A 12,729-nucleotide genomic window follows, 5' to 3' on the forward strand; every position below is an offset into this window, starting at 1 on the left:
TTTTTTTGTAATTTTATGCAATTATACATATACGTACATTTTTATAAAAAATACAAAAAACATCGCAGGATTTACTATGCTGATGACCGTTAAAACGCATCATCACAGTCTGTGAAAAGGGTCCATTTCACTAATTCAACAACACATTCAGATGTTCACAGTTCTCTGATGATAGTTAATGGTCACATGACTTACAGGTAAACAGATAAAATGTCCTCTTTTTTGTAAGTGTTTTATTTCGATTGATATTTTTTGATATTCTTTGTTATTAGTGAACTGCAGCCAACAACTTATTGCTTGTGGTCATTATGATTGATAGCTTGGTAACCATAGCAACATTCTGCACGAATGAGTCTTTTAATGGCGCAGTTAAATACGTCATTGACAACTAGTTGTTCAAGTTTGGTTTTGGACACACTGCATAGAATTTTTGTAAATACGGTTGGCATTATTCGGGGGTTAATTTGGTTGTAGAATGCGGTTGTCAGTTTACAATGATCTATTTATTTTTATTTGAATAATTTAATTCAGTTCACCTAACCAGTTTGAACATCTTATTCATAGAAGAAATAATTCATTTGGGTTTGCAAATAACAAAATGTTTAGCTTTTCTTTATACACTTTGTCCTCATTGTTTGTGCGTTCCCTTTCAGTTTTGATTCTTATCTCTCTCGCCGTCTTTCACTTTATCTCTTTCAGACTCCAGAGCCTGGCTCTTTCCCAGTGTTGGGTAGCGTCTCCCCGTCTGATCAGACGCCCAGAGACCCAGAAACAGAGCAGAAGAACAAGGCCATGAGAGGGCGAATGTAAGTAGTCATCTGACCTGCTCAAAGCCTGAGCAAATGAATTAAACAACAAATAAAGGTGCAAATCTTAGTATACTAGTTGAAACATGCTGATGTTGTGGTGTATTCTGATATCTCTCATATTTCTACTATCTACAGGTTTGTGTTAAATGAAATGGTGCAGACAGAGAGAGACTATGTGAAGGATCTGGGTGTCATAATTGAGGTATGTGACAGATAACAACAAAATCATTTAGAAAGGTGCACACATGTTATCTGTTTCATGTTACAAATGTAGATGTCCTGTCATGACACAGCACATTTCAACATTTGGTTAAACCTCTGTGATACTTTTGTTCACAATCAAAACAGCTGATTTGCATTAGTCACCTTATATATTACTTGCAGGACAAAAATGATTACAGTGATCTGAAAAACATATAATGTGACATCAAGAGCAGTTTTTTTTCCCCAGAGAACCATATACAGTGCAAAGGGGTTATTGATAAGACTTTTCCTAAGGTGCCGCAGAAGAACATTTATTATTAAGTAGAGTTTCCAAATGTCTGTTTTTCTCTTTATCCCCAGGACTTTATGAAAAGGATTGGAGAAAAAGGTATTCCGGAGGACATGACGGGGAAGGATAAGATCGTATTCGGGAACATTCATCAAATCTACGACTGGCATAAAGAGTAAACCACAGCTATTTTCTTAATCAAAACCTAATGCTAGGCTAGAAATAGTTTTTTTGCAGCTGGTCAAAAACGAATAACTTAATTTAATAAAGGCACTCAAATACTCAGTGAAGTTTTGTTGCTTTATTTAAAGGAACTAACAGGAAAAAAATTATAATAACCTCATTAAATAATAACTACAAAGTCCAAAAAATCCTTTTTGTGGAGTGTTGATTTATATAATATGTAGAATTTGATATATTTGGTATACTACCGTTCAGAAGTTTGAGGTCAGTAAGATTTCAATAGGCTTTTTTTTTAGGAAAGTTATTAATACTTTTTTTAAGATTCATAACTTCAACTATTAAGCAGCACAACTGTTTTCAACATTGATAATAATAATTGTTTCTTGAGCAGCAAATCAGCATATCAGAATGATTTCTAAAGGATCATGTGACACTGAAGACTGGAGTAATGATGCTGAAAATTCAGCTTTGCCATCACAGGAATAAATTACGTTTTAAAATATATTAAAAATAGAATGCGGTTCTTTTAAATTGTAATACAAAATGACTGTTATACAGTTTTTTTGTTCAGTAAAAGAATCGTACCGACACCAAACGTTTAAACTGTAATGTGTATTCGCTCTAAAATGTCACAAGTCTTTCACACTATTTTTCTAGATTTCTAGATTGTCATTTTTGATATCAAATCAAAATAATCAGCATGCAAAACGTATGCATTAAATTCCCTTGTTGATATATCAACAATTACGCACACTGAAGAAGGAAACGGACTGAATTTCTGATGAGAATCTTGTTCAGTTTGAATGAGGGAAGTTTATACACGTCACAAAATGTTTTCTGTTCTTATTTTTAAAGGTTCTTCCTCGGTGAACTGGAGAAATGTCTGCAGGACCACGACAGACTGGCCGAGCTGTTTATCAAACATGTGAGTTCGACAGAATAAACTCTGTGTGTGTGTGTCTATGTGTTGCAGTAAACTTCATTCTAAATGTCATCCTCTATTATGCAGGAGAGAAGGTTACACATGTATGTCATCTACTGTCAGAACAAGCCCCGCTCAGAGTTTGTTGTGGCTGAATATGACGGATTCTTCGAGGTGAGTGTGATTTGAGCAGCTCAGTTCTGTTTCCTCTGAAGTAAAGTGCTCGTTTGCTGATGTTCTTGGAGTTTCTGTCAGGAGGTGCAGCAGGAGATAAACTCCAGACTGTCCATCAGTGATTACCTGATCAAACCCATCCAGAGGATCACCAAATACCAGCTCCTGCTCAAGGTATTAGCCACTGAATTACACAATCATGATGAGACTTGTACCCTTACGAGACATACCATGGTAAACATAAGGGCTTTTCACATTTGAAATAGTTAGACCTGGGTCATTCTAAACCCCGGGTAAACGGGATCCTCATAATTTACCTGAGGTTAACAATTAATCCTTGGTATTCATAAACTGACGTTTCACACTGTACATTCATAAACCTTAGGTTAACGTCCTTATTTGCATATTTGCGGTGTCAGTGTCACTGATTGGACAAACGCTGTACACAATATGTTTACGCAAAGGCTCTAACTTTGCGTGTCCTCATTATATACTGACAGCTGTACTATCAAGTTTGTCCTGAATGGACTTTTTGGACTATAAAGGTAAGAATGAAACAGTCTCTTCTTCACTCCAATTGTGACTGACAATTGTGACTCTAGCGGCTGCGGTCTTTGTTAGCGCGCACGCCTCCCACGCCAGGTTCGAATCCCGCTCGGAGCGGGTCAAGTAGGACCGGTTACATTTGGTGCCGTGACCCGGATGGGAGTTAGGTTTAGGGGGGTGAGTGTAACAGACGTAGGCCAGTAATAACTGTGCGTGTAAACCTCTTTACACTGGCCTCAAGAGGCGCGCTAGTGACTGATGCTAGGCGGTCTTTAGCGTCCTTGTTAGCATGTGCGCCGGAGACCACAGTTCGACCAAGTGTGGCACCGCAATGCGGGGTTAACAGCGCAAAAACGGTGCTAACGCTGTCCCAAGAGACATTTCGAAATATATTACCAGTTACATTCGTCTTTGCCGCAGAGACCTTTTATGTCATATAAATGTGTCGAATTTATGATAAGTCGCGCATCTTTCAGTGGACGATACTGTTATTAATTGAAGTTATTAATATCGAAACATGGATGAATGAGATAGTAAATGGGATAAGATTGATATTAAAAAGAAATATAAAAAAGCCACGAAAGAAAACTGAATCTGCTACTGACTGGATACTTTCTGTGCGCACGCTTCGACCCAGACAGCAATATAATGACGGCTTAGATCCGGCCCACATCTGGTACACGTGGATTCCTCACGGCCCAGATGTGGGCCGGATCTGGACCCACATCTGTCTGGGGAGCGGAACACAGACAAGCATAGTAGCCACAGAATATGTCAGAATGCCCGCCTTGGTGAGTATTCATGTAAACACATTCGACGTAAGTACTGCGCATTGTTCTTCACTCACTCACTCACTCACTCACTCACTCACTCACTCACTCACTCACTCACTCACTCAATCACTCACTCACACAAGAACAGGATTTATGCAACTCAGTTGGTAACTCAACCTCACAGTGGAAGCCCTCCACAATTAATTCCATATTGCAACTTATTTATTGTTTGTTTTTAGTTGTCTGTGGACCTAATAAATGTACTATTTAAATTGTATAAAAAAATAAAATAATATATATATATATATGCATGGAAAATGGAAAAATGCATTAACCAAAAAAAAAAAAATTGTCTCTTTGGCCAAAAAAGGTTCTGACCCCTTGACAATAACCCGGGGTTAAACTCAGTGTGAAAAGCTATAGTTTTCACCAAAACAGAATAGACTTGCATTAAAACTGAGCCATATACTACCGTTCAAAAATCTGGGGTCAGTACGTTGTTTTTTTTAAATGTTGTTGCGTTAAAGTCTCTTCTGCTCACCAAGGCTGCATTTATTTGATCAAAAATACAGTAAAAACATTAATATTATGTAAAATTATCACAATTTGAAAGAACTGTTTTCTATTTTAAATAGTTTTTTACATTTAATTTATTTCCGCGATGGCAAAGCTGAATTTTCAGCATCTTCACTCCAGTCTGATCCTTCAGAAATTGTTCTAATATGCTGATTTGCTGCTCAAAAAACATTTCTCATTATTATTAATGTTGAAACCAGTTGTGCTGCTTAATTTCTTTGTGGAAACCATGATTCTTTTTTTTTTTTTGGTGCACAGAAAATTAAACAAACAAATTATAACAATTTTATTGTCTGTCACTTTTGATTAGTTTATTGAGTCCTTGCTGAATAAAAGTATTCATTTCTTTGGAAAAACAAACCTTACTGACCTCAGACTTTTAAATGACTGTATTTACGAACCATAATAATACAGACACTTGACTCAGCAACAATCCAGAATACCCTAGCCACAACATAGCAGCACACTAAAAACTCCCAGAAAACCTTATGTCAGCATCACACTTTGATTTTCAAGCCTCATTTACATTGTTGTAGAATCAGGGAGTCTGTACACACACACACACACACACACACACACGTCTCTCTGCGCAGCGGGTGGGCGTTAGCAAATGGTTATTGTTTACAGAGGGATTTTGTCAGGTTCTTATTCACCAAGTGACTAATAAAATAAGAGGCAGAGTCAGAACAGTGTGTGTTTATTGAATGTAAATCCCTTTCTCACTAAAGCTGCGCATAAACATATACTCTCTACGGCAAGCCCTGAAGGAACAATTACGCATTCATAATTCACTTTATTCAGTCTATTACAGTTTGCACTGTGTTCCTGTTTTTCTTTTTTGATGGGTAAAAAAATAATAATTCAGTTTTATCTATCCCCCTTCCTTTTTTAAGAGTGTGAGAGATGGCAAAAAAGATTTGAGCAAAAACAGACACACACAATGCCCAAGCAAACCTATGACTACAATTGTACATTTTTCTAAAGGCATTACTACTCGTATTATTATTATTATTTTACCATATGGCAGTGTTATTTTAGTATCATTAATATACCATTATAATATACCATTTTAGTATCATTATTATACCATTTATTAATACTTTGTCTATTAATATTAAAATAAAAATTTAGTTTTTTTATGTCTTTATTTCAGTTTTAGTTTGAGTCATTTCGGTGCTAAACAGAAATTATGAATGTTGCTAACTGAAGTAAAGTTTTTAATATTTTATTTGAGTTAACGTTTATTTTATTTTAATTAATGTGTATTTTTAAAATATATTTTTAGTTTTGGTTAACTATAACAACATTGCTGTATGGTCAAATAATTATCCTATTTTAAGTGTCTTGTCTTTGCTTTATTTGTGACTTGAAGGACTTTTTGAAGTACAGCACTAAAGCAGGTCTGGACTGTAAAGAGTTAGAGGTAGGTGACCTAAGCAATTCTTTATGAACCTTAATAAATTCTACACATCTCATACGCTTCTGTTTGAAGAGTCCAGTGTTGTATTGACATTGCTGGTCTGTAATTTCTGTCCTGAAGAAAGCAGTTGAGCTGATGTCCCTGGTGCCCAAACAGTGTAATGACATGATGAATCTTGGACGATTGCAGGGATACGAGGTAAACTCACCTCTCACCGAGAACAGAAACACTTCATGAAAATAAACTGCTAATTTGTATTTATTGTAACTGTAATTATTATAATACAAATGTAATTGCAAAGGTGAATTACTTTTGCCTGACTGGCAGAAGCAATAAATGCTTCAAATTTACACTGACAGTTATTATTTCGCAAATCAGCATGATGCATCTAATAGGTACTATTATAATGCGAACATCAGGTTTATATTGGAAGCATAGTGAAAACTTGAATCTCTATAAACTGGAAGCGCTAAAGCACAACTTAGAATATTCACTAACAAAGGACCAATCAGCTGTAAGCTTTGAGGCTAGACTTCAGTAACATACAGATGTAATAGTAACATTAAAGGGATAGTTCAACCAAAAATGAAAATTCGGTCATCATTTACTCACCCTCTAGTTGTTCCAAACATGAATGAGTTTCTTTCTTCTGTTGAACACGGAAAAATGGCTTCAATGGCTACCATGAACTGTCTGGTTACCAACATTCTTCAAAATATCTTCTTTTGTGTTCAATAGAAGAAAGAAATGAAGTAAATTATGACAGAATTTTCATTTTTGGGTGAACTATCCCTTTAACATACTTTATTTACAACAGAAATCCATTAGTAAAATGTGAGTTTAGAATAAATACTTTTACACATGTAAATAGTGCTACAAAAGTGTATACATATGTTTAGGAACAAAACTGTGGCGTCCGTCAACTAAACTGACTTTGAACTGTTTTGAACTTTGTGCTGTGCTGCACATGATGTAATAGACTAACAAACAAATGAAGTTCCAAATAATTGGTGCAGAAAACTGCTGTTACTTTATATTTTCTGAGAAATTGCACTAACTGCATCCAAAGAGAGTAAACTGCTACCTAAAGATGGCACATAAAGTCACAAAGACACACAGGCCATGTACGCACTGCAGCTAAATGCAGTCTACAGCCGCTGCCAGAAAAATTCAGGTATCTTGACTTGATCTAGAAGATCACAGAAACAGAAGTGCGTGCTCGGGTGATTGCTTAGGATTGCTTGTGTTTCTCTGCACAGGGGAAGCTGACAGCTCAGGGAAAGTTATTGCAGCAGGACACGTTCTTTGTGACAGAGCAGGACTCTGGCGTTCTGTCCCGCAGTAAAGAGCGCAGAGTGTTCCTCTTCGAACAGATCGTCATCTTCAGCGAGCTGCTTCGGAAAGGCTCGTCTACGCCAGGGTACCAGTTTAAAAAGAGCATCAAGGTACGTTCAGCACAAGTTGATCCAAGTTGAGTAAATAAATGTGACCCTGGACCACAAAACCAGTCACAAGGGTCAGTTTTTGAGCTGAATAAGTAAGCCTTCCATTGATGTATGGTTACATACATGTATGATGTATGGTAATACAACTATTTGAAAATCTGGAATCTGAGGGTGCAAAAAAATCTAAACATTGAGAAAATCGCCTTTAAAGTTGTACATTTATGTTCGCGATTTTGCTGCATCCACCCACAAAAATGTCTTTTTTACATATTTACGGTAGGAAATTTACTAAATATCTTCATGGAACATGATCTTTACTTAATATCCTAATAATTTTTGGCATAAAAGAAAAATCGATCATTTTGACCCATACACAATGTGTTGTATTGTTGGCCATTCCCACAAATATACCCGTGCGAGTATATTATTATAACCGTGGTTTGGTTTTGTTATATTATTATACCTGTGATCCAGGGTCACAAATAAGTCTTTTTTTTATGTTGTGCAACTTTTTTTGTGTGTGTGTGTGTGTTGACCTTTGCAGGTGAACTTCTTGAGCTTGGAGGAACATGCGGACAGTGACCCCTGTAAGTTTGTGCTGTTATGTCGTGGCTCATCTGAACGACTGACGCTACAGGCCGCCAACATCGACATCAAGAAAGAGTGGGTCCAAAGCATTCAAAAACTACTGGACATGCAGATCAATTTCCTCACCGGTGAGCGCATTATAAAAGGGTTCAGGACGTGGAATTTGGTATCTTGGTAGTTGCTGGTTTATGAACAAAAAACAAACAGATCTCAGTGCTGTTTATTTCCTTTTTCATTTCCGGGATCGTTCATAACCTGCTGCTCATCTTTTTTCTGATCAGCTCTTCAGAACCCACAGGAATACCACAAGAAAGAGAGTGGAGGATCTTTGACCAGGCAGCTGTCCAATAGCAGCCGTTCCTCATCCTCTCACCCCTCCACCCCCCTCAAACCCAACACCGCCCCCAATGGAAGCCCCGCCCACAAGCCCAATAAGCATGCAGAGGTGAGCATGATTCCAAAATATTACACAAATCTACATGTAAACTAATAACTAGGGCTTTTTTTAAAGCAAATTATTTAATTAATATGGCAATTAATTTATCAAATTGATAACATATCAATGGTTGCTGAAGAAAAGCACCCAAATGAAGATTTTCCAAGACATAACATTATTGTGGCAGATGATAAAAAGTGGCTTTAGATAGGCTTATTGTTATTTTTATGTTGCTTTATGTCCATATCATTAAACATAAGGTGGCACTTCAAGCTTGAATTGCTCTGAATGTAGGTAAATTCCATCATGATAACTAAACTGATCACTGGAAAAGTTCAAAGAAAAAAAAGAAAAACGTAATAAATATAAAATATTTGACCAAAACTGTTTCATCCTGCTTTCTAAACACTGCTCAGAAATCATGAGATTAATCACAAATTCTATCTATAAAATAGATAACTTGTCAACTTAATAGAGGGTAAATATTTTCCAGATAGTATTTTTCATATATTTATAATAATTTTTTTTCAAAGTATTAATAGGTTTTTATTTATGAAAAATATGTACGCTGCTGTTCAAAAGGTTGAGGGTCAATTAGATTTTTTTAATGTTTTTGAAAGAAGCCTCTTAATTTATTCCTTAATTTTCAGCATCATTACTACGCTTCAGTGTCACATGATCCTTCAGAAATCATTGAAAAAACGTAATACATTTATTTTCCGAATTTTTTGATGAATAGGAAGTTCAAAAGAACAATTAATTTCATAGTGTCAGCCCAGATGTGGGCCGGATCTGGGCCGACACTATGTTGCTGTCTGGGTTCTCGCCACTCTCACACTTACCAAACCCGATCTGGACTCTGACGTCAAACTGACTTCCACACCAAAAGCTCTAGTGTGAACGCACCCTAAACAACCTGTGTGACAGGAGACCAATTATCTCAATTGCATTCTGTGCTTAAATAGGATTGTGTATTATCTAACAAATTCAATTAGTTTCCCAGACCTTTTTAATTAGCGTCTCATCTAGGCCAGATAGATGTAATTAAACATAATTAGATCACAGTACACTAGTCTCTGCAGTGTGTATGCGTCTCCTCGCTGAGCTGAATGTGTCCGTGCTGCAGTGCTGTGAAGTTCCAGTCTAATTGTCTTTGAGGGGAGGAGAGGTTCCTGCTAGTTATTCTTAGTGGGGAGAATGGCCTAGTTTTCCAGCTCTGCCCGTGTTCCGTACCTGTTTCTCTTCTCTCTGCAGGGTCTCTTTCTTCCGTTCTACTTTCTCTCGTTCAGTCTTTTCTTCTCGCCGCAGTCTCTCTCTCTCTCTCTCTCTCTCTCTCTGGTGAGCTTGTAACTTGGCCTTGGCACACCCTGCATTCTGTGTCCCTAATAAATCACACTATCACTGAATTCCAGACTGGAGGAGCCACTTGCTACTTTTTATTTTTAAGCGTCTCGAAGCTAAGCTTTTCACCCAGCTATTTATTTCTCGTGCCAGCAGAAGGTCAAGGTCGGCACTGGCGGAGACAGTGAGAAACCGACTTTTGTTCTGATTTGTCCTGAAGCGCTCGGCCGTATGAAGAAGGACATATACGTTTGAAGTCCACATATTTAATTTGCATACATTATCAGTCAAATTGTTTTTATGTTTTTTTCCTAATGTTCACCAAAGCTGCATTTATTTGATTAAAATTACAGTTTAAGATGAAATATTACAATTTAAAAGTACTTTTTTGATATATATTAAAATGTATTCCTGTGATGCAGTCTTCAGTGTCACATGATCCTTCAGAAATATAATGATGTAATATGCTGATTTGGTGCTTATCAATTTTTATTGGTATTTAATTATTAATAACGGTTCTTGAAAACAGCTTCATATTTTTGTGAAACATTGAAATTACGATATATAACATTGTCACTTTTGGTCAATTTAATGCATCATTGCTGAATAAATTTATTTATTTTATTATTATAATTATAATTATTTATCCTACTATACCCAAACTTTTGAATGGTGGTGTATCACGGTTTCCACAAAAATATTAATCAGCACAATTTGTTTTTACATTGATAATAATAATTAGAAATGTTTCTTGAGCAGCAAATCAGCATATTGTATGATTTCAGAAGGATCATGTGACACTGAAGACTGGAGTAATGATGGAGTTCTTTTAAATTGTAGTAATATTTAGCAATACTGTTTTTTACTATATTTTTTAACCAAATAATTGCAGCCCTGGTGAGTACAAGAGACTTTTTTCAACAACATCTGAAGTATTCCAAACTTTTGACCAGTTGTGTATTCATAATGAGAACGTTTCATTTGTGTGCGTGTGGTTTCGTCCTCCAGGAGCTGGACGAGGGGGAGTGTAACGGCCTGTCTTCGGTGCTAGTGCAGCAGGATTACAATGCCGTGAAGGAGGACGAGATCTGCGTGGTGGTCGGTGAGACGGTGCAGATCCTGGCGTCCAATCAGCAGAACATGTGCCTGGTTTACCGACCTGCGAACAGCCAATCACCTGCTGCAGAGGGCTGGGTACCGGGTCACGTGCTATCCTCGACTCGGTAAAGCCACGCCCCCTCAACGCCTCCAAATAAAACCACTACTCACATTCACCCTTCAGTTTCACCAGCCTACTCTGGGAAAGCTTGCTGATACATGCCACTCAACCTCCTGTTAAGCTGCTGTTGGTTGGACAGAACAGGAAGTCCCGCCCTTTTCCCTTCTGCCGTACAGATGCACGCTACGAAAAATGGTGCGACATCACCCCCCCATAGTCGATATGGGCAAAAAAAAGAAAAAAGAAAACAATAGAAAAAAGGAAGTTCAAGAAAATATATTATATTGCTAATAATTTAAAAAAATGATTGTGTTGTATAGAGAGGAAACTGAGGTGAATTTGTCAGTGAATTACGTGTGGATGTGTATGGATCTTAACGTCATCCTTTCTCATCAACACGCTCCATTACGCGCAACAGACTGTTTTCAAATGGGGCTCCCCCTTTTTCCCCTGTCTGTCTATGCCAAGTCATTTGCACACTGTGTATATTTTCTTTTACTGAGAATTTTATTTTTGGAAAGGTTTTTTTCCCCCAAGTGTCTTATTTTTACAGCTGTTAGGCGTGACAGATTTATTATTTTCTTTCAGTTCTGTCAACCAGTTCAGTGTTCTGTACAAAGTATTCTGCACTTTTCCAACAGATAGTATCGCAATGACGACAAGTTGTGCAATATCACAATCGTCACAATGCTCATAACTGTACTTGTAACTAAAGATTTAAATGTATTATTCTGTATCATTTTAAATTTGTACATAATATTTTTGACATTGCCATAATAGATACACAGCAGAGGAAAACTCTATTCCTGTCAGGCTCTAAAAAACCAACACACACACACACACACACACAAAACGAAATCCTGGTAGTCAGCACTGCCTCCAAAACCTGACCCTCTGATTTTTACATTTGACATCATCAGATTTAGTATGTAATAAGTTATCATCTGAATCATATCAGACCAGATGTTTACTCAAATTAGTCAATTAAAAATGGATGTTGTTGATTTCTGAAGAGTAGTTTCTGCTGTCAGCGTTCAGATCTCAGAAATACGTGTAAATAAAAATAAAAAATAAAAAAAACTAATTCTAGCAGGTATTTCACTTGTTAAACTCTGGAATGTTGTTCATAATAAAGCTGGCAATTTTTCATCTTGGACATAATGTGTTCTATATCATTTGTTCATCTGTGCATCTGTCATCTAAACAGTATTGTTTTGAATGTAAATATAAAAAGTAAAAAACAATATTCATGCAATCAACATCAAGCATATACAAATCGTCTCAATGTTACAGTATTGTTCTTCCAATTCCATGCACTATGATACACATGAACAGTATAACAAAGTGTGACTGACTGAACTGTGTTTCTGATGAATCAGTCTGAAAGCAGAACAATGGAACAACAATATGAAATATGAACAACACACAAACATTGGGCTACTGCTGTCATTCAGTCAATACTGACTGGTTAGGGTTTGATTTAGCGTTGCATGTAGTTATGCATAATGTAGGCTAGGCCAAGTTATAGTCATGTAACGTGTAAAATAGTTTTACACATAAAGAAAAGTTTTATGCTTAGAAACGTGTTTTGATGTAAATTATTTCCTAAAACTAATTCCTAAAAAGAACAAAACACTCATCTATCGTAAAAAACAAAACAAAACAAAAACAGATAGTCGGCAGCAAACAGACTGAAGTAACGTTTGGTGCCGCTAAAAGCGTAGCAAGACTTCTCCTTTAAATGTACCTGTAGTAAATAAAATGACCATGAGGGGGCAGCAAACCTTTAATGCTTAAGAATGTA

The 12,729-nt window shown here is 36.7% G+C and overlaps 1 protein-coding gene across 6 annotated transcripts in view; it reads left to right on the top strand.

The window, feature by feature from the left end:
- The window catches only part of kalrnb (kalirin RhoGEF kinase b), an 83,487-nt gene extending 71,712 nt beyond the window's left edge, over nucleotides 1-11,775 (top strand). For all 6 annotated transcript variants that reach the window (XM_084425910.1, XM_084425911.1, XM_084425914.1 and 3 more), the window contains 12 exons: nucleotides 700-806; nucleotides 945-1,011; nucleotides 1,374-1,477; nucleotides 2,341-2,410; nucleotides 2,495-2,581; nucleotides 2,663-2,755; nucleotides 5,849-5,899; nucleotides 6,017-6,094; nucleotides 7,156-7,341; nucleotides 7,886-8,057; nucleotides 8,211-8,374; nucleotides 10,715-11,775. In XM_084425910.1, the coding sequence (XP_084282036.1) occupies nucleotides 700-806; nucleotides 945-1,011; nucleotides 1,374-1,477; nucleotides 2,341-2,410; nucleotides 2,495-2,581; nucleotides 2,663-2,755; nucleotides 5,849-5,899; nucleotides 6,017-6,094; nucleotides 7,156-7,341; nucleotides 7,886-8,057; nucleotides 8,211-8,374; nucleotides 10,715-10,933 (1,398 nt within the window). In that variant the 3' untranslated portion in view covers nucleotides 10,934-11,775. The remainder of the gene's footprint in view (nucleotides 1-699; nucleotides 807-944; nucleotides 1,012-1,373; nucleotides 1,478-2,340; nucleotides 2,411-2,494; nucleotides 2,582-2,662; nucleotides 2,756-5,848; nucleotides 5,900-6,016; nucleotides 6,095-7,155; nucleotides 7,342-7,885; nucleotides 8,058-8,210; nucleotides 8,375-10,714) is intronic.
- The last annotated feature ends 954 nt before the right edge of the window (nucleotides 11,776-12,729 follow it).

This window comes from Rutilus rutilus (genome assembly GCF_951802725.1).
Source record: "Rutilus rutilus genome assembly, chromosome: 12".
In the NCBI taxonomy this organism is placed as follows: domain Eukaryota; kingdom Metazoa; phylum Chordata; class Actinopteri; order Cypriniformes; family Leuciscidae; genus Rutilus; species Rutilus rutilus.